General features: G+C 52.0%; 1 protein-coding gene across 1 annotated transcript in view; it reads right to left on the bottom strand.

Annotated features, from left to right (window-relative positions):
* The window catches only part of LOC140690158 (CBP80/20-dependent translation initiation factor-like), a 44,070-nt gene that overhangs the window by 6,396 nt on the left and 12,947 nt on the right, over positions 1-24,727 (bottom strand). The window contains exons 2-4 of the mRNA XM_072951653.1: positions 24,283-24,354; positions 3,912-3,985; positions 2,672-2,776 (exon numbers count right to left, since the gene is read on the bottom strand). Coding sequence (XP_072807754.1) covers positions 2,672-2,776; positions 3,912-3,985; positions 24,283-24,354 — 251 coding nt within the window. The remainder of the gene's footprint in view (positions 1-2,671; positions 2,777-3,911; positions 3,986-24,282; positions 24,355-24,727) is intronic.

The raw sequence follows: 24,727 nt of genomic DNA, 5'->3' as shown, positions 1-24,727 counted from the left end.
TTAGCAAATCTGGCAGACTCCTCTGAATGAGTAAACTTGCTGGTGAGTGGGCATGGCAGGACAAAGGAAAAAGGAGGGATGGGGAGAGGATGAGGTCCCCTGGAAAAGTCTGATATGAATGATGGGCCTCTGCCCAGAAACAATACAGATGCACATAATTTTACATAAAAACTTAAGGGGATTAAGCCAATTCAGGGATACTCTGGTGTGATGGCCTGAGCCCTGGATGGCGTCGGATGGCATCAGATGGCCTTAAATCATGGTTCTAGTACTTTGGCAAGTCACTACCTCTCTAAGCTTCATCGTTCTCATCTCTGAAATAAGGATGAGAGCATCTCCCTCCTAGCCCATCGCACATACAGTGAGACCACTGCTGCCAAGAGAAGGGTGACCACTGGGGGGTGGGGGTGGTGTGGGGCAGAGAGTAGCAGCTGGACCCGAGAGATGCAGAAATGTAGCCCATAACATCAGTTATATTTGGATCTGAAGTGACTGGGAGACAGGGTGGGCAGAGAAGGACTGGACAGAAAAATAAAAGCCACGAGTGTAATTAAAACAAAAAAACTGGAAAACAGCAAGTGTTGACGAGGACATGGAGAAATTAGACCCTCCTATCGCTGGTGGGAATGTAAAATATTCAGCTGCTGTGGAAAATGGGGTATCAGTTCCCCAGGAAGTTAAAACATAGAATTACCATGTGTGATACTGTGATTTATTATAAGACACATTTGATCTTCATCCCCAGTCTTGGCCCAGAGCTCCTAAAATCTTTGGAATTTCCTAAGTGAAGAGAGTGATAAGTCTTTTGTTATGTTCATGAGGTGAAATGCGGAAATTCCCTAGATTACCGGAGGATGGGGGCTGGTTGCCAGGGAAACCAGCCCTGTGATAGAAGGGTAGGAGCTTTCAGCCCCAAACCCATTCCCCATTTCCAGGGAGGGGAGAGGAGCTGGGGACCGAATCCATCAACACTGGCCAATGATTTAATCAACCATGCCTATGTTATGACGCTTCTCTAAAAACCCAAAAGGATGGGATCTGGAGAGTTTCTGGGCTGGTGAACAAGTAGAGATTCAGGGAGAATGGTGCACCCAGAGAAAGCATGGAAATTCTGCACACTTCTCCCTGCACTGTGCCCTAAGCATCTTTTTTATCTGGCTGTTCCTGAGTTATATCCTTACGTGATATACTGGTAGTCTCTTAAATAAAATGTTTTCCCAAGTTCTGTGAGCCACTCTAGCAAATTAATCAAACTCCAGGAGAAGGTTGTGGGAACATTTGATTGAAAGCCAGTTGGTCAGAAGCACAAGTAACAACCTTGACTTCTATTGCATCTGGGGGTGGGGCTCTTAACCTTTGGGTGTGATGCTTTATCCAAGTAGACAGTGTTAGAATTGAGTTGACTTGTGGGACACCCAGCTAGTGTTGAAGAATTGCTTGTGTTGGGTGTTGGGAAAAAACACAGAATCAGAATTGGTATCAGAATTGGACCATGTGACCCAACAATCCCACTCCCAGGCATAGGCTCTAAAAGAATTGAAAGCAGGGACTCAAATACTTACACATAAATGTTCACAGCAGCATTATTCACAGTAGCCAAAAGATGGGAACAACCCAAATATCCATCAGCAGATTAATGGATAAACAAATGGTGGTACATCCATATAATGGAACATTATTCAGCCATGAAAAGGAACGAAGTACTGATATATGTTACAATGTGGATGAACCTTGAAAATACCATGCTGAGAAGCGGTCAGACATAAAGACTATATATGATTCTGTATGTGTATGTTGACACACATACACACACACACATATACATATCCAGAATAGATAAATTTGTAGAAAAAGGAAGCAGATTGGTGGTTGCCAGGGATAGGGTTAGGGGGAAGGGGGAAAGTAACTGCTTAATGGGTATGGATTTTATACTGAGGTGTTGAAAATGTCTTGGAACTAAATAGAGGTAGTGGTTACACAACATTATAAATGTATTAAATGCTACAGAGTTGGATACCTTAAAATGGTTCATTTTAATGTGATGTGAACTTTACTTCAGTGAAAATTATTTTAAAAGGAAGGAAGGGAGGGAGGAAGGAAGAAAAGAAACTGTCTCACACCCCTGTGCCTGGCTGGAGTCACATTCGTGACCTGAGGTCAGCCCAGGCCCTGACACCAGCTTTAAACGGGGAGGTAAATACTGATGCATGAACTCCGTAAAGAGTGAGAAAACCCCAGTAAAAGCCAGCACGACACCAGTGGTTCTTAAAGTGGGGGTCCCTCCATCAGCAGAATCAGTATTTCCTGGGAACTTGTTAGAAACGCAAATTCTCAGGCCCCACCCCAGACCTCCTGAACCAGAGACTCCAGGGGTGGACCCAGCGATCTGTGTTCTAATCTAGGTGAGCCCCTCCGCACTAGACGACTGACGAGCAGGGCCACCGTGAGTGGTCAGGGAGGGGAGCGGGCCGTGCGGCTGGAGGCGGCTGGGCAGTGAAGGGCGGAGGGATTCCGGAGAGCAGCCAGTAAACGTGCGGCTCTGAGCCAATGAGCCTCTCCGGACATCAGGCACCTGTGTGTCCCCACTGCCGCAGTGTAAGCTCCGGTATCGCCGCAGCTGTCCCCCACCTCACCAGCCCCTACGTGAGCGCCACCCCCAGCTGCCCCTTACCCTTCACGGTCGATGTGTGGCAGGGGCTGCTTGGGCGTGTGTCGGAGCTTCCGATGGAACTGGGTGAAGTCCAGCTTTTCAGGCTGCAGGTCCCAGGTGGCACCACTAGAGGGCGAGGGAGGGCGGGAAACGTGAAGCAGGTGGGAGACGAGCCAGCTCCTGACGGAGATGAGGCCCAGGCACACCCCAGGCCGGGAAGCAGCTCAGAGAGAGGTGGGCAAGAAGAGGGGGCGCCCCCTGGCCACGGGCAGGGGTCAGGCCGGGACCCCTCACTCAGAATGGAGTCTGACACTCCAGCCCTGTGCTCACAGGCCAGCCTGCGAAACCCTCCCCTCTCTTCACCCCTGCTGGACGATAACAGACGCCTACAAAACGCAAGTGTGGGCCTGACGCCTGCTCCACGGGGTCCCCCTGAAACGCTTCAGGGTCTGTCGGTGGGGAAGCAGGAGACCAGGCCTCGCAAGTTCTGGTCCCGGGAGACCCACGCTGCTTCCATGCTGCGCAAGCCTGAGCAGGAGCCAGGGGCTGGGCGGCGCAGGCTCAGGGCGGGCCAGCTCCAGGCCCAGGGGCGGGGCGGAGCCAGAGCACCAGGGCCATGCACGGCCTCGGGCCGTCACCCCCCAGGGGAGGGCGCACCATGGCAGGAACCCATCTTGAACCCCTCAGGGGCACCGCCCCCACGTCCTGAGGAACCCCGGCCGATACCTGCCCTTCCAACTAGGCCATCAGGAACCTTCTGGAGTCCAGAGCACTGACAGTCCGTCCTTGCTTCTGGACCTCTCTCTGCAGCCACCCCCCGGCCTTCCATCACCGCAGGCCGGGGGTGGGGGTCTGCTGTCTGTGCTCGGCTCTAGCACAGTCTGCCTAACATCTGCCACAGGCCGCTCTGCTTTGCACCCCCACCTCCCGGATCCCCACTCTGCTTTCTCTCCCTGCCCCCTGGGTGGACTGCTGGCCTCTGTCTCCCCTTCCCTGTCGGCCTCTTCTCTCTCTGTCTCCTCCTCCCTTCTCCTTCTCTTTCCATTGGATGCCCCCCACCGTTTCCTTTCCTTCTCTCCTCTCTGACCTCCTTGCTTTTCCGCCTCACCCTTTCTACTTCACCCCACTCTGTCTCTCCACTTCTTGATCGGTGAACTCTCAACATGAAGGTGGCTCCCAAAGACCCCTCAGGGCACAAGGACCAGTAAGCTGGGGCCCCAGCCAGAGCCACACACGATGGACAAGAGGAAGAGGAGCCTACCTGAAGGAATCAAAGGTGTTGGCAGCCCAGATATCCGTGCCCAGCATGTCCAGAGTGTTGTCTTTGCTGCCATTCTGGAAGAGATGGAGAATGAAAGGGGTGGCGTTATGTGCTTGTCCAGGACACAGAACAAATGGGCGGAAGGCCTCACCAAGGCCCAGTCCCGGAGAGGGCTCCAGAGGCCCTCCTGTCCCCCTCGGGTCATCCTGGGTGGCTTGGAGGCTGGAGTGAGCCACTGGGGTGAGTGTCACACTGGTGCACCCAGTAAGAGTCAGGAGCAGCCCTGGCCTCCCCTAGGAACGGGCCCTGGCTTCGCTGGTGTTTGGCAGAGCTGTGTGGTCAAGTACAGAGCAGAGGCTATCTCCTTAAAGAACCACCACCACCAGCCTGATGACTTCTCCCCTCCTCCCTAGACAAGGGCTCTGCAGAGCCAGGCACGCTGGAAGGCATGTGTCACAGGCTGACTTCCTTTGGAGTTAAGCCCCACACTCCAAAATCAGGCATCACCAAGAAGCTTCCAGGGACCAACAATTCCAGTGATGGAATTTCTCTAAGTCAGCCCACTCTGGTCTTCATCCTCTGATGTTTCCTACATGATCCATCCCATACGCTCTACTTGACCCAGCTTCTATGACCCGGCTTCTCTGCCCCTTGGCTGATGGTCTCTGAAGCAGGTTCTCCAGCTCCCCGCCTTCACGCCCGATGCCACCCACCCCGCATGACCCCCCGCAGTCGCCTTTCCCTCACCACTCTCTTTAAAAACAAGACTTCTACCTCCACTGAAGCTGACAGTGTGCATGCCTTATGACCGAGGACTTCACTCCCAGGTACAAACACAGCCGAAATACGCACAGATGTTCACCAGTCATACACGGCGCAGAAGCACAGTCAGCACTCTTCATAATAGTGTCAAATCGGAAACCGCCCGAGTGCCCACCAACAGCTGCCCAGACAAATCAGTCGTGGTGTGTTCACGTACTGGAATATTATACAACAGTCAGAGTAAACAAACTAGAACAACATGCAGAAACATAAATAAATCCCACAAACGTCAAGTGGAAAAGGAATCTAGACACAAGAGTACCAACTCTACGATTTCATTTTCTACAAAGTTCAAGAACAGAGATGGAATTCAGACAGTAACTGGAAGGGGGCCTGAGGGCTTCCTGGGGGACTGGTAGTGTCTGTTCTTGATCTAAGTGCTGGCTACACAGACGAATTCGGTTTGTGCAAATCCATTGACCCTAAATGCATGGTATGTACACTTTCCTCTGTGTGTTGTGACCTTCTGGTTAGATTCCTGGCAGCATCCCCAGTCCTTATATTTATATCATAAGATGACCTGTTCCTGGACCTGCTATCTCTCAGATCCACTAGCTCAGACACTGGGCGAGCTTCTTTTGAGATCTTTCCAGGGGCTTGGACTTGGGCAGACACTGAAGACACAAAAGTGGAGAAGTCACAGGTTTTGCCTTGCAAAGAATGTTATGAGATGACACACATGTGATAAATAATTACAATACAGTGTGAAATGTGCCCTGATTCAAGCTGCCATGTAGGACCAAAGCACAGGCAAGTTTCCTGAGGAGTAGGGAAGGACTCCCCCTGAGTAGGGGTTCATGAGGGTCAGGTTGGAGCAGAGGGAAAAGGAGAGAAGGGGGTCATCCTGGAAAAGGGGCCCATGTGTGGAAAGGGATCATGGCGGGACACAAGAAGGCATTTTGGGTTTGCACAGGGAGCCCAGCAGTTTGTCAAAGGGCCCCAGGCGGGCGAGTCAGTGGTCTCCAACATCACCCACTCTCAGTCCTGGTCAGGGCCTACTGGGTGATTGTTCTAGGTTGAATTGTGGGTCCCCATTATTCATATGCTGAAGTGCTAACCCCTCAATCCCTCAGAATGTGACTTTATTTGGCAATAGGGTCACTGCTGATGTAATTAGTTAGGATGAAGTCATTAGGATGGACCTTAATCCAAAATAACCGGCCTCCTCATAAAAGAGGAAATTTGGACACGGTGACAGACGTGCACAGAGGGAGAATGCTGGGGGAGGACTGGAGTTACGCTGCCATAAGCCAAGGAACTTCCAGAAGCTGGGAGAGAGGCCTGGGACAGAGCCTTCCCTAGCACTTTCACAGGGATCATGGCTCTGCCAACACCTTGATTTTAGACTTCTGGCCTCCAGAACTGTGACCTGACAGTACATTTCTGTTGTTCTAAGTCACCAAATCTGTGGTCAGAGGTCCTAAATCAAGCAGCCCTAGCAGACCAGAATGGTGGTCAATCACCCACCGCCCCCACACACCCCTTTGTGAGGGTGGTCCATCATGCCCCACCTCCCACAGCCAGCAGACAACCGCCCTGTGACCTTCTCACGGCCTTCAGCCACACCAAGCACCACGGGGCTGGGGTCTCCCAGCTCCTGCAAACAGACAAACCCAGGCCCGCGCTGGCTCGGCTGGTCTCTGACCTCCCGACACCGCCTTCCCGGAGCCGGCCCAGGATGAGTGCCCCCTGCTCTCCCCCCACGCCTGCCCAGCTGCAGACCATGGCCCGCATCACCCCAGAGCCTGCCAAGCTGAGCCCACATGGACACTGAAGTCTCAGGGCGAAAAGAGAAAAGGGCTGAGGATGTATGTGTTGGTTTAGATTCTGCATCCACTGTGCGCCTCCCACATACAAGGCGCTGAGAACTGGGCTAGAAATGACCCCGAACCAGGCTCAATGACCCCATCTCTCTTTCTCCCAGTGACCAGAGACACTCGGCACCTTGGCCAAGAAGCCCCATGATTTGAGGGTTTGGTGTTGCTTCTAATTCTCATTTCCTTCAAGTTGGGCAGAAGCGGCCAGTGTCTCTCCTCCCTCACTGCATCCTCCCAGCACATCCTGACTCGCCAACACAGCAAGGCAGAAACCAACCTACTTCCCAAAGAGAGAGAAGTGTGAGGGTGGGTCCTACCTTCTATCTGGAAGGAAAGCAGTGAACACAAACTGGCCAGTAGAAAGTTTGAGTGGCTCAGCCTCCCAGCAGAAGGGGCCCAAGTGCTCAGACATTCACAGACACCAGGCAGGAGGTGATGTGGGCATGTGGGAAGAGGGGAGCAGTCAGTGGGGGGGGGGGGCTCAGGGGACAAGGGACTGACAGGAGAGAGAAGCAGTGTGACCTCAGATGAGTCACATGACCTGCCTGGGCCGCTTCAATAAAATGAGGGCTGGTCCCTCCCTCCGGCTCCACCTAACCTTAGGTCACTTAGGTTCTAAGTGACTGGAAACTTTCTCATGACGCCCTGAGAGCCCCCACAACCCTCCTGTGAATCAGCCACAATTACTCAGGGCTGCAAGCTTCTCCATGCAATGCCACACACGCACCTCTACACACCTGCATGCATCTGGGTCCTCCCCACACCTGTCCATTCCCACGTCCCCATTATCCCTTTTGCTACTGACAGTGACCTGTCACATCAGCCTTGCTCCTTTCCTGCCCCATCCTTCAATGCTTGGCTCCAAGAAGCTCCTCTGACCTCCCAAACCGTAGTCACCTTGCTCTGCCCTGAAATTACCAGCGGCATGGGAACCCTGTGGCTGCAGAGCCAGCCTGCGGCAATTCTCGCTGCATCTTCTCACAGTGACCTCTCTCCTGCTCCAGGGCATGGACCTGGGACGGCAGGGACCTCTCCGGGTGCCCCAGAGCTCTATGTTCAGTGCCCAGGAAGTGTCAGCTGAATTGACACACACTTCAAGAGACTTTCACTGTCCTCCCCAAACACGTGTTCCCTTCTTGCCATAACGAGCCACGTGACCTCAGCAAAGTTACTTCACCAATTTGAATTTCAGATTCTTCATATTTAAATAAAGAGATCTCTGAGAGTGAAGTACCACATCCTGTACATGGGTTTCTTCTGACTGGCACACGTGCTCCACCATCCCCTCTCCCCACCAGTGGCAGACATCACTAATCAATTACGGCATGATTTACAATCCTCAAACTAGGCTACAACTCATGCTCTAGGATCAGCCCCTTCCTCCCTTCCTTCTTAGAGTTGCCTTATCACCCTACCCACCCCAACTCCTGGTGCCCTGCTTGCTTCAAATGCAACTTTGAGATTGCAGGGGCGATAGAGAGACTCATCTTCTATCAATCACCCCTCACAAGGGGCCAGCCCCCACCTTCCTGAGATATTAACTGGCTCATTCACAACTCCCTTCCCAGGCTTCAAAGATAATTATCAATGGGTATAACATTTCAAAATGACTTCTAAAGTAAAGGTCAAAAAAAAAATCAAACAAAGAAACTAAACCTTGTTTCCAAAGCACATGTTCGAGACCTCACCCAGAGTGAAGTTCACATCCTCCTCCAGGAGAGTAACTTACACCCTCATCCCTGACCCTTTAAATATACAACTCACTCAGGCACCCACAAGTTCAGCTTACGTGGAGTGGATGACATTGCTTTGTCATCACCCTCTTATGTCCATAAGAATGCTGGATCTCCCCAACTAAGTTTTATTCCCCCAATTCTTTATTGTGGTAAAATGCACATAACATAAAATTCACCATCATGACCATTTTAAGTGCACAGGGCAGTGTTAGTAAATACATTTATAATATTGTGCAACCATCACCACCATCCATTCCCGTAACTCCTTTCATCTTGTAAAACTGAAATTCTGTACCTATTAGACACTAACTTTCCATTTCCTGCTCCTCCAGCTCCTGACAGTCACTATTCTACTCTTTGTCTCTGATTTTGATGACTCCCAGTGCCTCATACAAATGAAATCATACAGTATTTGTCTTTTTGTGTCTGGCTTACTTCACTTAGCGTAATGTCCTCAAGGTTCATCCATGACCCCAACTAAATTTTAAGCTCCTGGACTGCAGCTGCCTTCTGTTCTTGTGCCCCCACGGTGGCCAAACTGGGCACACAGTAGGTACACTCCGATGCCTGCCGACTGATTAAACAGACTCTGGCCTGTGCCTGCCCTGCTGCTTCTGTGTCTGAGAGACTGATTCATAGTTTAGGATGTCAAGATGGATTCACTGTCCTAGGATTTGAGGCTCCTAAAGAGTGAGGAACATGGGGTGGAGAGAGAAGGATCAACCATGGAAAAGGGACGGGAAGGTCACAACTAAAACCAGGACTGCAAGCATCTCACAGGGACGAGCACAATTCACCTTGAAGGCAGCTCAAGGGCAGTGGGAGGGCACATCAATCTCCCTCCTGGGCTGGAGGCTGGAGGCTGGGCCACCGTCCCTCATAGCTGGGAGGGGAGGCGGTTTACCATCAGCCCAGTGCCAAGAGCTGGCGTGCGTGTCACAGCCTGAAAGGGGGCTTCACCCCCAGGCTAAGAGAGGCTCCTGGGCACCTCAAGCTCGGCTGCAGCCTCTTCTGAAGCAGCTCCCCTGGCAGGGAGCCGACCAGCCTCTAGGGCTCTCGGGGTCCAGAAACAAGGCCCCACTGGCTGATGGGTGGGAAAGAGTGACAGAACGGAAGTTGCTGGGGGGGGGGGCGATGCCCCAGGCATTTGCCGCAGGCAGTACTCTGTAAAGGAGGCCACCGCGCCTTGCACGTGCTCAGTGCGCTGTTGCCACCTCTGTTCAGAAGTGAGAAGCGTCTATTTTTTCAGTACTTCATACTTTATAGACTCTCTCCACACATTTTCCTCATTGAATTTCTACAACTCCCGCCCATCCTCACCGCAACCCGGAGAACTTGCTCCGGAGCTGACACAGATAACCCGAAGCCTATGTTAAGTGCTGGAAAAACTCTGAGACCACAGTGGTTCCCAGCAAACGCCCTGCTCCTCAACCCTCCCCCCAACCCCGAGCAGCTCAACCCCCTGGTTCCAGTGACCAGCATCCCTCACGCAGCAGAAGCCTCTGCTGTCACGCCTCCATTTCCACAGGGTGGACCTCGTTACTTCTCACCTGGATCTACCTCCTGCCTCCATTCCCTGCCCCGACACTGATTCTCGGGACTGAGGAACAGAAGGCCCAGGACCACCCCTCACAGTGGGGCTGGAGCCCCCACTTCGCATGGTCCTGGGAGAAAGAATAGCACAGGGGCATCCCTGGAAGAGGCAACAGCCCTGGGCGAGAATCAGGACCCTCAGGGCCACTGACCAGGACTGCAGAGGGCCGTGGGCAGGACTTTGGCCTCTCCTGTTGAATATAACAGGAGGGTGACCCCCTACTGAGGCCAGGGTCCTAACACAGGAGAGGGCAAGTGTCTAGAGAAATCCACAGGGGAAATCTTGGTCACGGGAACGACTTACTTTTCGTCACTCGATTTGGCACAATGACTACAGCACATAGCAAGAATCTGGACCCCCCCCTCAGAGTCTGTTGCAATGGGATGTGACAGGCATATAACCACTGCATGCCGTCTTTTACCAGCAGGGGCTGGAGAAAGGGCTTGGCACTTGGAAACAAAGTCTGTCTCCTTCACGTCTCCACACAGAGAGGGAAGAGCCTCCCCTGAAGAGCATTCCTTTTTGCCCCTTCCTGAAGCTGAGATGGTGAACCTGACAGTGCCCAGAGGGGCTGGGACTCATGGCTGCCACGGGACTGAGCCGGGAACCTAACAGCTTCCCATGCCCAGACCCAGTGCCCTCCAGCCCTGGGCCGTCAGCATCCAAACCAACCCTGGGGCCACCTGCCGGGTCATTTCAGGTCCAGCCAAAGCCCTTGGAGCTGTAAAGTGCCTGGATATCTCTCTTTCTTGAGTTTCTGGACACCAACCCTCAAACCTTGCCACCCCCAACACACAGGGCAGAGAGGAAGGTGGCAGGGCTTGCCTTGTTCCTGGCAGCCCCGCCCCCTGCAGCCTTCAGCTCCTGGATGCTGGCAAAACTCTATTTCGGTGTCCGGTGTCTGTGAAGCGGCTCTGAGACCACACCCAGCCACTGAAGGTACATGATTACATTCGTCTTTGGACAACTGTGCTCTTCCTGCACTCAGAGAAAATGAATCTTCTTTCTACTCACCCCCAGTCTTTCTCTCTGTTGGGACCTAACTAAAGAGCCTTCCTCCCTGCAGCTCTGCCATTTCCTTATCAGCAGGTGCCCCAAGAACCCACAGCACATCCAGTGCCTACCCTAGTGGTTCCTTCCCTTCCTGGTCTACTGTGTGCTCCCAGGGGTGTTCTAGAAACACTAATCCGCTGGCTCACAAATGTCAATGTGTATCAGAATGATCTGAGGAAAGGAATGCTGGTGGTTTGAATTTAGTGCAGCTGAAGTGATCCGTGGAACTTGCTTTTGGAAACACTGGATCTTGAAAAGAGTTTCATGGGGGGCCAAAATTTTAAAGAGGCTCCTTAGTCAAATGTTTGAGCTAAAAGAGCGCTAAGTAAATTACTTTATTGCAGATTTTCTCAGTGTCTTTATTGGTAGTAGATGGATGTTTACTCTTCAAGTAGGTGGCAGTACCGTGTGCAGCACTGCCCAAAATGTTTTGGCTAGAAAGCCACCCCACTCTTCCTTTTTATTCCACAGAGCATTTTGTAGGACTCTGGTTCCCTTACACAAACCCCCACTGGAAAACAGTCATCTAAAGCTCTCTATGTTAACCCTGTTCCCCAATTAGTCTGCCATCCCCTTGATGGTAGTAGCTCTGGCTTTACTTTTTTGTTGGGTCCCTCCACCAATCCTAGCCTTGGGACCCAGCATCATTCATTAATTTTTTTTTTTTGGAAGGACTCACTGAGAGCTCTCTACAAACCCTCACTATCTTCTTCAATAACATTCTCCAGTTTGCAATTCCACAGTTGCCCCTGGTGACCATAAGCTTTCTTCTGAGTCGCACCCCTTCACTGGCCCTGAGGTCACCTAGCCCCTGCACCCCCAGGTTGTGGCAATGCCAAGGTTCCAAGAAGCCTTGTTAAAAACAATCATCCTTTTCAGTGGATCGTCTTTTTAGCACTTAAACGCTGCTGAATCCTTCACAACAGCCCCTTTTATTGGCAATTAGGAGGCCCCATGCCAGGGTGAATCGTGCTGTTCTCAGAACAGATCACAAAGGGATAATGAGCACTTTAAATCATGTAGAAAAAGAAATGGAAATGGCCTGGCCACGGGCAGGGAGATTGAAGCTGCCTCTGAAAGGGCTGCACTGGGTGCACAGCCACCCCAGCTCAGGGGAGGACAGACCCCGGTTGATGACAACAGCAAACACTGACGCAGCACTCACTGCACTCCAAGCACTGTCTGTGCACTTTACACCTGTCACAGCCCTACAAGGCAGATGTCATCACCATCCCCATTTCACTGATGAGGAAACTGAGGCTCAGAGAACTTGCCCACATTCATTAGAGCTAGTTCCCAGGATGGGAACGCATACAGTATGGACCGGAGTTTATGCTCTTAACCACTGCACTATGCAGTTATATTATTTAAATAACTTCTGACCCCACTGTGGAGTTTCCCACAATGCAGGGACACATCCACATCCCTATGAACATTTGCATTCTCTGAGTCCATCTCTTAGGAAGGCAGCGCTGGTGCAGGGAGTAAATCTCTTATAGTGAGGGAAAGACGTAATGTAAGGGTGTGAGCTGGAATGTGTAGGGAAGAGGGGAGGCTCCATGCATGAGTGAATGAAACAAGATGGGTGTGAGTCACTGTCTAGTAGAACATGCCAAGTCAGGTGCAGTGGAAAAAAGAAACCTCCTTCTATACCGCTGCTTTTCTTCATTAATATACAAGTGCAGAGTAATTTCTGCTTGTGCATGTGCACTAGTAGGTGTGTGTGGACAATTCTAGGCTGCAAGGGTTTAGAAATAAGGCAGAATCTAACAGAATAGGGCAGGGGGCAGCAGGAGGACCCCCCCCCCATTATCGGGGTGGTCACAGGTGAAGTTCCAACTGGAGAATGTCTGGGCATGTCAGTCTAGGTTTTTCCAGCATGTCTGCTGCTGTGATTTGCACCAGAGCTGACCAGACTGAGATGGGGGCCTGCAACAGCAGGGATCTGCAGAGACTAGGGCCTGAAACTCTGGGACTGCAGCACTAGGGCCAGCTGCTGGTCATCAGGTCCACAAGGCCCAGCCTGGGCACCAGACGAGGGCAGTGCAGTCCCTGCTCCTCAGAAGGCTCAGAATCCCAGTCCACTTTCCTTCTTGGTGTAAAATGTTCTTCCATAGATTCCATCTATCACGAGGGCCAACAGCAAGCAAACCCCACAGACACAGGACTCCCAGGAGAGCTGACAAGTAGGGCCACGCCTCTAAAAGGTGGACAAGATTTCTCTCCTTCCTCTCCAAAGACACCCTCCCAAGTCCCCTGCCTCCAGCCCCAGTCTATTACTCACATTAGTGGATTAACACAGCACTAGGCACTGTTTGGTCACCTGAAGTCTGAGGAGATCATCCCTGCCCACGTAGGTCTTACCACCTAGCTGGAGAGTCACAGAAAAGGAAAGAACAATAGATAACAACACGTAATTAAGCACCATGTGACATGCTGCATGCCATCCACGCTAGGGGCTCCAACTGCGGCTCTGGACTCCAGGGGAAACTTCCTGCAAGTAGCAACAGGGATGGACCGAAAGTGGGGAAAGCAGGACGCTAGGTTTGCAAGCTGCCTCCTGGGCCCCAGGAGGGTAGCTCTGGCTCCTCGGACCCACACTGCTCCTTTTGTACAACTAGCATTGGACTAGATTGGCCATTCCCGAGTCGGGGTGGGGGCAGCAGGTGGAGCACAAGACACTGGGAGAGTTTTTTACATTACACAGATTGTTTGGAGACCAAAGGACTCCAAAGGCATCTCCTGGGCCAAAACAGGGGCTTCCTGCAGCCCAGGTCTGAAACGCCTCTCAGATCCAAACTGAACCAGACTTTGAGGGTGACTTGGGTTTGCTTGAGTAAGAGAGGAAGTGAGGGGCCAAGTGCAGATGGAGGTGGTGGGGCAGGGCAGGACCCAAAAATAAACAGTCTTGTCTTGGAACCCACACGCGCATGTGCGCGTGTTTTCAGCACCAAGGACAGCACTCCTGCTTGCTGGTGGGAAAGACAGTGATGGACCCCCAATATTTTAATCCCCCTAAAATAGAAAAGCCTGAGGCAGGAGAACAGCTGAGCAGAGACCAGCAGAGAGTCTCCTGGGTGGCACCAAATCTGAGATCAGGAGCAGGAAAGGCCAATTCTTTTACCAGGCAACTTTCCTGTCTGTCCAGCCAGTCCATTCTCTCTATACCTTCAACTGTCTTTGAATTAAAACACAAAAGGCCACGGAAGAGTGGGAGATAATGACTAAAACCTGTGACCAAGTATATTTATCCACCCTCAGGTAATTAATCAAGCCTTAGGACTTATTATTTGGTGGAGGGGGTAATTACATTTATTTAGTTATTTATTTTTAGAGGAAGTACTGGGGATTGAACTCAGGACCTCGTGCATGTTAAGCATGTGCTCTACTACTTGAGCTATGCCCTCCCCTCAAGCCTTAGGATTTAAATGGCAATATTATTAGCACCTGTCCTGGACTTCTGGCTGGCTGCCTGCCCAGTATCTGCTGAAATAATGAGGGCCCACCCACCGGCCCCGGTCCCCCTCTCTGCCCCATGCCTCTGTGCAGAGAAAGGAGCCCTTCCTCCAAGGCTTCTCACTAGGAGGACTTCTTGGGACTCCCCAGTCCCTGGAGATATCTCCCTTCCTGCCAGCACCAGACTCAGAACCACAGAAAGCCAGGGAGGAAAGGGGCTGAGAGATTGCCTGGTCTAGGGTTGACCTTGGAATTCTGCAGAGATGCTCCCAGAGTGACGAGGTGAGTAGAGTCAGGGAGAAGGCAGGTGGGTTCCTTCCGCTGCCCCTTTTGATTTTCTACATGAGATTTCCTTGAAAGATTGTGATGAAACGAGGGGTTCTGTATTTTTAAAACTGAACTTTGATTTTAGATAATTGTAAATTCACATCTGGTTGTAAAAAACAATAGTGATTCCATGTATCCTTTACCCAGTTTCCCCCACAGGGAAACATAAAGGTGCATAGTTACTGTCACATCCAGGGTATGGTCGTCGATACCGTTCATCGGCACAAGGATACCCCCTACTGTGCTTCTGTACCCACACCCCCTTCATCCCGCCCCCCTTCTCCAATCCCTCGAAACTACTAACCTGCTCCCCCTTTCTATTACCTTGTCATTGCAAGAATGCTACATAGGTGGAATCACAGAGTATGCAACGTTGGGGGGCTGGCCTTTTTCACCCCGCCTAGTTCCCTGGAAATTCACCCAGGCTGCTGCACGTGTGGACCGTTGATTCCTTTTTACTGCTGAGGGCCATAACTTATTTAACCATTCACCTGCTGAAGGACATCTGAATTGTTTCCAGTTTTTGGCTATTACGAATAAAGCTACTATAGACAATTGAGTACAGGGTTTTGTGTGAACGTAAGTTTTCATTTCCCTGGGATAAAGCACCCAGGAGTGTAGCTGAGGGATCATATGGTAGCTGTAGGTTTAGTTTTGTAAGAAATTGCCAAGCTGTTTTCCAGAATGGCTGTACCACTTAACATCCCCACCAGTTATGTATGAGTCACCCAATTTCTCTGTATCTTCACCAACGTTCGATGTTGTCGCTAGTTTTAAAAAAATTTTAGCCATTCTGATAGGTATATAGAGATACCTCGTTGTAGCTTTAATTTGCATTTTCCTAACAACTAATGATGGACATCTCCTCGTGTGCTTATTTGCCACATCTACATCCTCTTTAGTGAAAAATGTCTCTTTATGTATTTTGTCCATTTTCTAATTGCTCTGTTTTTAATGCTGAGTTTTGAGAGTTCTTTATATACTCCCGATGCCTGTCCTCTGTCAGGTATCTGTCTTGCAAAATCTTCTCCCTCTTTGTGATTTGTCCCTTTCTGCTCTAAACAGGGGTTTCCTCAGAGCAAAAATTTTTAATTTTTATAAAGTCCAATTTCACATCTCAGTGTTGATCTATTGATTGTCTTTATTCATTTGGTTTGAAGTCTTCCCAGTTCTTAGTATGCAAATGATTTTTGATTGTTATGTAACAGTCAAATTGTTGTGTAATGAGACTCTGAATCTCTGATTTAAATCTTCTGTTTTGACTGGCTCTCTGTGATACTGCTCTGGCAGGGGAAAGAAGGGGCACGGCCTCACTAGTGCAGTGGAGGCAGAAGCCCAGGAGGCACCTGTTGTACAGCTGGGTGGAGGTGGGACTTTCAGGACTCCACCTCGTCCCCACTAACCTTGCTGTAGGGGTGGCCTCATTACCACTGGGCAACAGTGGAAGTCCCAGCTCTTTTTTAGAACCTCCTCTAACACATCCCAGCAGGGAGGAGAGGGGCACCTCCACCCCGGTGGGAGTCCATGTCCCCCACATGGTGAGGAGGGAGGCAGGGGGCTTCCTGCCAGCCAGCAGGGACAAAAGTCACAGCTTCCTACTTGGCCTTCTCAGACACCACCCTGGTGAGGGGGTTAGGGGGCCTCACTACAGCCCAGAGTGGGTTGGAAATCCAGGCTCCCACTGGTTCTTTGCTGGTGCGGGTGGGGAAGGGGCCACAGTTTTTGTCTGTGCTGTTTGGCTGGAGTAGAGCAGCTACTGTCTAAAAGTTTCTATCTTGCTAGGTTGTCATTCTCCTGGACCCACACTTAGAGTAGGCTTTTACCAGGACTTTCATTAAAAAAAAAACCTGTGTCCATTGGCATTTCCTGGCTACCTACTTCTTCAGCTCCAAGTCTGGGATACAGGGAGCAAAAAGAAAACCCAGAGAGATCACTCCTGTGTCAATGCTCAAGACCCAAGGTCCCTAGCTGGTCTGCCTTCTCTCCACCTTTCAGAATCTTATGTTTGTTTTATATAGAATGTCCAGGGCTTAACTGCACTTAGCAGAAGGAATGTAGGAAAGAACATCTACTCCATCTTTCCAGAATCAGAAATCCATGTCTGTATTTTAACAAAACATTTTGATGACTTTAAGTGTAGTTTTGCAGAGAGGAAACTGAGGCTGCAGCAAGATGATGTATCTCACCAGCGATGAAACAGTAAGTCGGAGGTACAGAGGCTGGGACTCCTGTCTCCTTGCTCCAGTCCGATGCCATTACCATGACAGCATGGCTCCTCCCCACTCACGCCCGTGCATCTGACCTCCTCTACAGGCGCAAGCTGCCCTGCAGACACCAGCTCCACTCCCTCCGCGTATTCTCACTTTGCTCTGAACTGTTGCTTTTCCACTCGAGAAAGTCTTCTTTCTCTAAGCAGATTCTAGATACTCTGAGGACAGAGCCCAGGCCACACAGCTCATGCTGTTTACAGTGGGAGCTCAATGAATGGTTGCTGTCTGTTCCTGTAAAAGTCAGTCGTCAATAGTGTTTGGTAAGTGTTGTATCCTGGGTTCCTCCAGGTGAGCTGGAGCCAGAAGTCACTTCAGGGATGGGGATAGACGGCATCTTCTGGAAGAGAGATGCCCACATGCTGGGAGCAGCGGAGGTACAAGATCACAGCGTGGTCCATTCTAGGAGGCTTGTTAAGAGGAAATGCAGCCATACTTTTGGTGCTCCCAGAGGAGCAACCCAGGATGCAGCAGGACCTGGGAACCACCGTGTCATGTCCCAGACTTCTTAGTCTGTGGTTTAAATGCCCATTCTCCCCAGTCTGCTCTCCATGTAAACAGAGACTACACCCGTCTCCTTCCATGTCCCAACACCAGCTTCCCAGCACCATGCCTGTGCCTGGCACACAGGTGGCCCTCAGTGATAACGTGCTGACTGGATCAATGGATGAAAGAACAAATAAACAAACAAAGGAATGAGTGAACCCTGGCAAAAGGAAACGGCTGCAGGAATGAGGATGTTTAGCTTTAAAAGCAGACTTGCTGGGGAAGAAGCTAAATAGCCATGCAACAAAACTGAAACCATTAGCTGGAGTTTCGAGGAGGTGGTTTGGACTGAATCAAAGAAAGATGCTGTTCTCAGTGGAGCTGCCCCACAATGCTCTGAGACGCCTCTGGAAGCAGTGAGCTCTCCATTTCTGGACACGTCCTGAGGGGGATCCTGCACTGCAGGGTAGGGGTTGGATCAGGGGACCTCTGAGCTTCTTGTCATCCTGAAAGTCCACATCCTTAGGGTTCACTGGAGACCTGCCTAGCTCTGGATCTGAAGGAGATAAGGGGGGAAGAAGTCAGCCACAGCCGCTGCTGAGTTTCCAGTAGAGGTGGGGCATGTGACAGTCATTCTAGCCAGTCACCAAATAGTTCTGGTTTCCCTGTTCCAGGCAAATGGTAGGATTATACTTTTCAGTGTGTTTATGGTTGGGTGGGGCTGTGTGACTAGTTGTGGACAACCAGCTAAGAGTGGAAGTGACATGCGTTACATCTAGGCTGGAGCGTTGAACTGCCAACACAAGCCCCTCCGGTGGTCTGTTCCCTGTCATGACGACTGGTGAAAATGGCACCTGCTCTGCCAAGCTGGGTCCTGAATGGATGGTTTAAAGTTACTGAGATTCAGGGCTGTTTGTTACCACAGCATTTCCCAGGCTATCCTGACTGATACAGAGGGCAGACTTCCCCTGTATGGAACACCAGAGGAAATATAAGATGGACAAGGTGCACAAATGGGTGGGGTGGGACAGCAGTTCCAGCATCTCAGCATGGCACACAGACACCTCTGGTCTCACCACCCTCATCCCCCACCACCCTGGTAACATCCAGCACTGACCAGCTACTCCCGCTGTGCTCTCTCCTGCCTCTGGCACACCCCAACGTTATGGCCAATTTCAAGTCTCTGCCAATGCCGTTTCTTCTCTCTTCATCCTTTTCTCTCTTCCCCTCCACCCGGGAAGACATCCTACCCATTCCTGAAGGCACAGATCAAATCTCATGTCCTGCAAGACATCTCCCTATCCACAGAGACCAACAGGACCACTCTTTGGAATGACTGCAGTGTCTGAGCTCAGGACGTCCCTTTGGGGGCACTTACTGTGTGTGCCTTCGGCCTGTTTCATGTTAACTAGCCTCCACCCCTACAAACAGGTAGTGAGCCCAAAGGCTCCAGCTCAGATGTGAGCCAGGTTCACAGCAGGCGCTCAATAAATGCTGCCTGAACAGAAATATAATATTTCTTAAATATCTGTAGAAGCTGATTAAAAATCTAGGCACTCTGACTAAGATATCTTTTGCACTAATGAGTTTTTACATTGGCTCTGAATCAGATACTATAATTCCTGGAGGGCAGCAAGATGACTGGCAGAAAGCTCCTTCTACCCTTTTCCAGAGGTAAAGAGGTACGAGAGGGGTAAACAGTGCACTTATGATTCACCTCCACCTGCTACCTGTCATCTCCTGGGTCCGAGTCAGCGGTGACTCCCAGGGTATCCCTAACCTGCAGGATGCCACAGGTATCAAGGTAGGTGTGGGGAACAGTAGAGAAATAGGAAAATCCAGACCTGCTACTGCTATTAGCAGCTATTTGGTCCCATTTCATGGAGACACAGAATGTAAATAGTGTAAGAGGTTTCCAGAGAGGCTCAGAGAAGTCTGTGGAGCCCAAACCCCGTTCTTCAGAGGAGACTGGAGTGTGTGCCACACGTGGGTCAACATCTGGTTCTCCTGACACCTGGGATAAGGCTCTTTCCACCTGATGCTCTGATGTGCTACTGGCATCATGGTGGAACACGGGAGTGGCCTTCTCTCCTCCCTCCAGGGAGTGCGGGATCACAGGCTGTCAGCCAGGACTCAGGACATCATTTCTGGCACATGCCTCCCTTTCTCAGGGCTCCACACGATCTGTCTGGTGAGGAGGTGTGCTCACCAGGTTCCCAGCAGAGATTACATCACTCGCTCAACAGCCAACACTATGGGCCAACAAGTCCTTCAGTCAGGAAGTCCTTCTCAAGGTCTAATTAGAGGCCCTGCTGCTGTTGTGCACATTAATTTCATTTCCTTGGCACTGCTGTGCAGATGGAGAAGAGCTATTTGTGGCAGACTCCACACAACCTTTCACACGCCTCTGGCTTCCTTCCCTGGATGCTAAACCCCCTGCTGGTGCCTGGAGACATTTTCTAAATGCACCGGGCTGCACTCTCTTGTTTCAGGCACTTTCTTCTACATCATCTCCATGAGCTTCCCGTTACAATGGAAAGGTGGAAACTGTATTTCAGCCTCCTAGGTAAATGACAAGGTGATGGACAAGCTCTCTTGGAAAGAGGCTGCCAGGACACCAAACAATCCTAAATACAGCTGAGTCCTGATTGCTGGCAGTTGGACAGGCCTCTTCAGGGCTATGTGGAGCCTGGATTTTTTTGTTCTGGACTCTCTGGGCCCCCTTCTTCCCAGCTCATGGGATTCTATCTGGGGTTACCCTAACTTTGTGCCTCTGAAAGGGTTCAGAGAAGATTTTTCTTTTTTTTTTACATTAATTAAAATAACAAAATAAATAATCCCAGTGCATGACTGCTCCCCAGATGGGTCTGCACCTGGTCTCTCATTTGGCGCATGGTCTGTGACCCACCACACGGTTTCCTGGGCAGAATTGAGCACCTCAGCACCCTCCTGCCGGCCCCACTGCCCTGGGCACACGTGGCCAAGGTGGGGTAGTCAGGGAAACTGCTAGAGCAGCCAGCCACCCCAGTCTCAGTCTAGCCTGTTTCCCCCTGAAATTCTCCCCCAGGGGGAGGATGGGGTAGCAGAGCTGCCCCATTATCTCAGTGACCCCCGAAAGCTCAGCCAAGTTGGTGTGGCCAGAAGAACAGGGTCCGCTAGGGAACGTCTGCCTGGACCAGGTCCGAGCCAACTCAGGGGTCGTGACTGAGCACCCACTGTGTGCAAGGCCTTAGGCTAGGGGCGGGCAGGGATGTAGAAGCAGCCCTAGCGCCCAGCTCACGGCTGACGACCAGCCGGACAGGCAGATGTACATGTGGAACATCCCGGTCCCCCCATGAATCAGCGTGAGGGTGTCTGCCTGGTTGAGAGGGTGCAGTCAGGGGCAGTGGGTGTGCTCATGGCCCTACAAGCCAGTCCACTGCCCCTACATGTGGTGGACCAGGATGAAGGGGCCCTTGCTGGATGTCCAGGCAGCAGCCTCCCGTCAGAGCTGTCCAGCAAGAAGCTCTCCTCAGCTGGCAGCTCTCTGGCTCTCCCCGCCGTCAGGGCCACTGCAGGGCGGGTGGGCAGGGACAGCTGCAGCACGCCGGTTCTAGGGCTTTCCTTAACGATGCGGTCACTTAAGGGAGGTTGGCCAGCTTTGATCCCTCCACCAGAGGGCGCCAGAAGATGCTGCTTCATGAGGGGACGCCCGAGGCTCCCGGGGAAGAGGTCCAGGATGCTCCCACTGTCAGGAGTGTGGATGTGGACCTGAGCTACGGGGCCACGGGACAAAGGCCACACCCTAGAGAGGCAGAGCAGAGAAGGAAGCAGGCTGTCCCAACATGGCTGAGCTACTGTGCCAGCCTGAGTACTCACCCAGGTTGTAGCAAGAAAGAGACTTGTCCACAGCACTTCATTGTTTGTATGCTAATTAACTGAGTCACTAATGTCTAAAAATCGGGCTTTTTATCACCGAGCAAGGTTCTCCTGACCTCAGGAGACTTCGTTTCAATCCAGCTCCTGCCTCCCCATGCAGTGCAGTGTAGAGTGTCCAAGTCCATCCAGAAGGTCCCGCTCAGTGCCACCTCCCCTGCTTGGTGCCACCCCCCCTGCTCGGCCTGCCCCAGCTCAGCTCTGGGTCACCAGAGATCTGGCCACCCTTTGGACCCTGCATCTCCTGCCCTGCACTGGGCCTTCTTTCACACGTTATCCTGTCCTTCTAAGAGGTAAGGCCCCTGAAGGCAGAAGCTATGCTCCAGGCCTCTACAAACATCCCCCGGCTGAGGAATCTATGAAAAATCCCTCTGCAAATACCCTGAACTCTAGGACTGGCTGAGTTGCCTCGGCCTCCAGCAGCCCCGCACAGCACAGGGGCGCCGCCACACCGGGACTCAGGCGGGGCAGCCCTCCCTCTTAGCCCCGCCGGCTCGCCGCACGTGGACACCGCAGAGTCTGCACCCCTAACCCACGCGGCACGCGGCACGTGGGGCTGAGGCCGGCTGCTCATGCGGCACCCTGCCCACTCCTTTGCTTCTTGGAAGCAGGTGTCTCCCCCTTCCTCCGGCTGAGATGACCAGAGAGACTCTACATGGGGGCGGTGGGAGTGCCCATGGCCCCACGGCCTTCAGGAGACCCCTACTAAGAATGCTCGTGCTCCTGGCATGTCAGGGAAGTAAGGCGGGTTTATATTCTGAGAGCCCATCTCCACCTTCCTGGGGCTTGTCCCCTGTAACCGACCTGGGTCTCAGTTCTACCTCCCAAGAAAGGATCCAATGTGAGCCTTTTACAAGTTCTTGAAATTCAGGTGCATTTCATTCATCCCCTGCTTATCCCAAGCTGACTGCTCAGCTGCTTCTCAAGGTGGGAATGGGGGTCGGCTGGTCCTCACGGTGCCAGGGTACCCCTTCCCGCAAGCCCCCAGCCCTGGCCAACTCCCCACCCACCCTCCTCCAGGGGTAAAGGCATCTGTGAAAGGACAACCCAGAGGGAGGGAGGCAGATGAGGGGCAAGTGGGAGGACACGCCATTCCCACTCCCTGGGAAGCCTGTCCGGAGAGATGGGAGAATGGGACCAGAGGGAAAAAGCAGGGAGAGGGGGCCCAAAAATGGAGGCAAAGGAGAGAGAGAAGAAGGTAGACTCTGGAAGATTCCAGAATCAGACACCTACTAAATAACAAACAGCTGGTTTTTTAGTCTCTCACTGGTAAAGCCTCTTAGGTCCTCAGTCTGAGAACTTCAGCCCTTCCCTGAAGCCCTCTCTCTCCAGTTCTTGAATTCCCAAATCCAAGCCACCTTTGCCGCTGAAGAGTTAAGGGAATCTTGATGTAGGAAATCCCAGACAATCGGCAGACACTGGAGACGGTGCCCCTCATGTGCCAGGTCCTAGGCCAAGGGCTGGAGGGGTTCAGGGGGTACAAATGGGGTCCCGGAGCAAGGACCAGCAGTCTGGTGATGGGGACCAAAGGCCTCCATAGAAGGCTACCTGCTATAGTAAGCAAGGTAAAGGGCCAGCGAGGGGATGGGGCAGGCGACAGACCTGGGTTCAAGTCCCAGCTTGGTCACGTCATCACAGCTCCATGGACCCAGCTTCCTCATCTACAAACAGCATGGAGAAGCTAGAAGAACTCTCAGAGGCCATCAGGTCTCCTGGTGTTTATATGAGGAAGCTGAGAATTGCCACCCAGTTTGTGGCATGGCAGAGCGAAAAGGAGAAACCTGGGTCTCCTGCCCCGCCCCACCCTGGCTTTATCGAGGCCTCCTACTTAGAATCAATGAGACACACACACACACACACACAAATGAGCATCTTGTCACGTGGGAGAACGACCCAGGGCCGCTGTCCTCCCGCCCCACGGTACAGCAAAGCCCTACAGCCTAAGAAAGAGCCACACCGAGGCCACTGACCACCTGCTCTCAGGACAGAGTACAGAAGAGCTGCTCTCATCAGCATCACGGGACTGAAGCTGACACAAGCAAGTGGGCCTGGGCAATGTGTTCACGCAGCTGCTTTGGGACTGGGAGCAAGTTACTGCAGGAGCCCACAGAGCCTCCCTCATCTCTCTGGACAGGTGTAGGGTGAGGCTGGGCTGGGGCTTGGAGATAGATGGTTTTTTCCAGCCTCTGATCCCACCACCTCCCACAGGTCAGGATGAGGCATCAGCAAGAACAGCTGGACAGCCAGAGGGTGTGCGGGACCTGGGGGTCACCAGGGATGGCTCTCAAAGAGCAGCTGCCTCCTTCCCTCCCGGCCACATGATGCACAGGGGGCCCCTTGGGATCTCACAGGCAAGCAGCCCAGGCTTTCTGGTCCCAGGAAGCTGGTTGGCCGGGGAAGTGGACAGGTACCTGACACCTCACCCCCTCAGCCTGCCCCTCCAGGTCCTCTGTAAACCTGGAGCAGAAGTGATCTCCAAAGTGGCCTCACCAGCACCAAAATCCTAGGGGTCCCCTTATTTGCAGGATCCGCCATCAATGTTGATGTGCGAACCTCTAGTTCATGCGTTTGACTGTTGTGTATATTCCACAGTAAGGATATATCATGTATCATTTATCCATTCCCCTCTCAACGGACCATTAGCTGTTTGCGGATGTTTGTTATTATAAATTATGTTGCTACTGAAAATAAATCTTACGAATCTATGTGTTCTGGGGAGGGAGAGCTTCACTGTGGCTGGGTATTCAGGGAGAACTTTCCAGAGTGCAGACAGCACCCTCCCCTCTCCTGTTTCCTACTCTTTCCACATCACCACCTTCTCAGGAGCACCATGGTGGGCAGCCCAGGAACCCAGACAGACAAGACCATGAAAACCCCCGGATGGAGCTGGCTCCCTACCTGCTGCGAGGGGGCTCGTCCTCGGGAGAAGGAACAGCTGCTGTCCAGCTGCTCGCTGCAGTCCACCATCCACTGCAGGGGAGAAAGGGGTGGTCAGCGATGGCAGGACACACAGGCTCATCCTCACTCTGCCCTGGCCCCCTAGGAATGGTCCCATCCTTCTGCAGTACAGCTGGTATGAAATCTTGCTCAGTCACTTTCAAAGACAAATCTTTCTCTACCAGCAGGTCCAAGTTGGCAACTTCAAATTCCACATGGAGGTGACCCTTTGGTATATGCGTATGGCAGGCAAACCCATCTCCCTTCATCTAACGTCATGAACATTCCGCTACGTTCCAAGGCCAACCAGACACCACATAGGATAATTATGAGATTTGAGAAAACAGCACCATGTTTGACCTCCTGACTATTCCTCAGCCACACTAGACCCCCTACAGGGTCAAGG

Source organism: Vicugna pacos, chromosome 29 (assembly GCF_048564905.1).
Source record: "Vicugna pacos chromosome 29, VicPac4, whole genome shotgun sequence".
Lineage (NCBI taxonomy): Eukaryota > Metazoa > Chordata > Mammalia > Artiodactyla > Camelidae > Vicugna > Vicugna pacos.
Note: the sequence above shows the minus strand (reverse complement) of the source record. Positions and strands in the feature narration are given on the sequence as shown.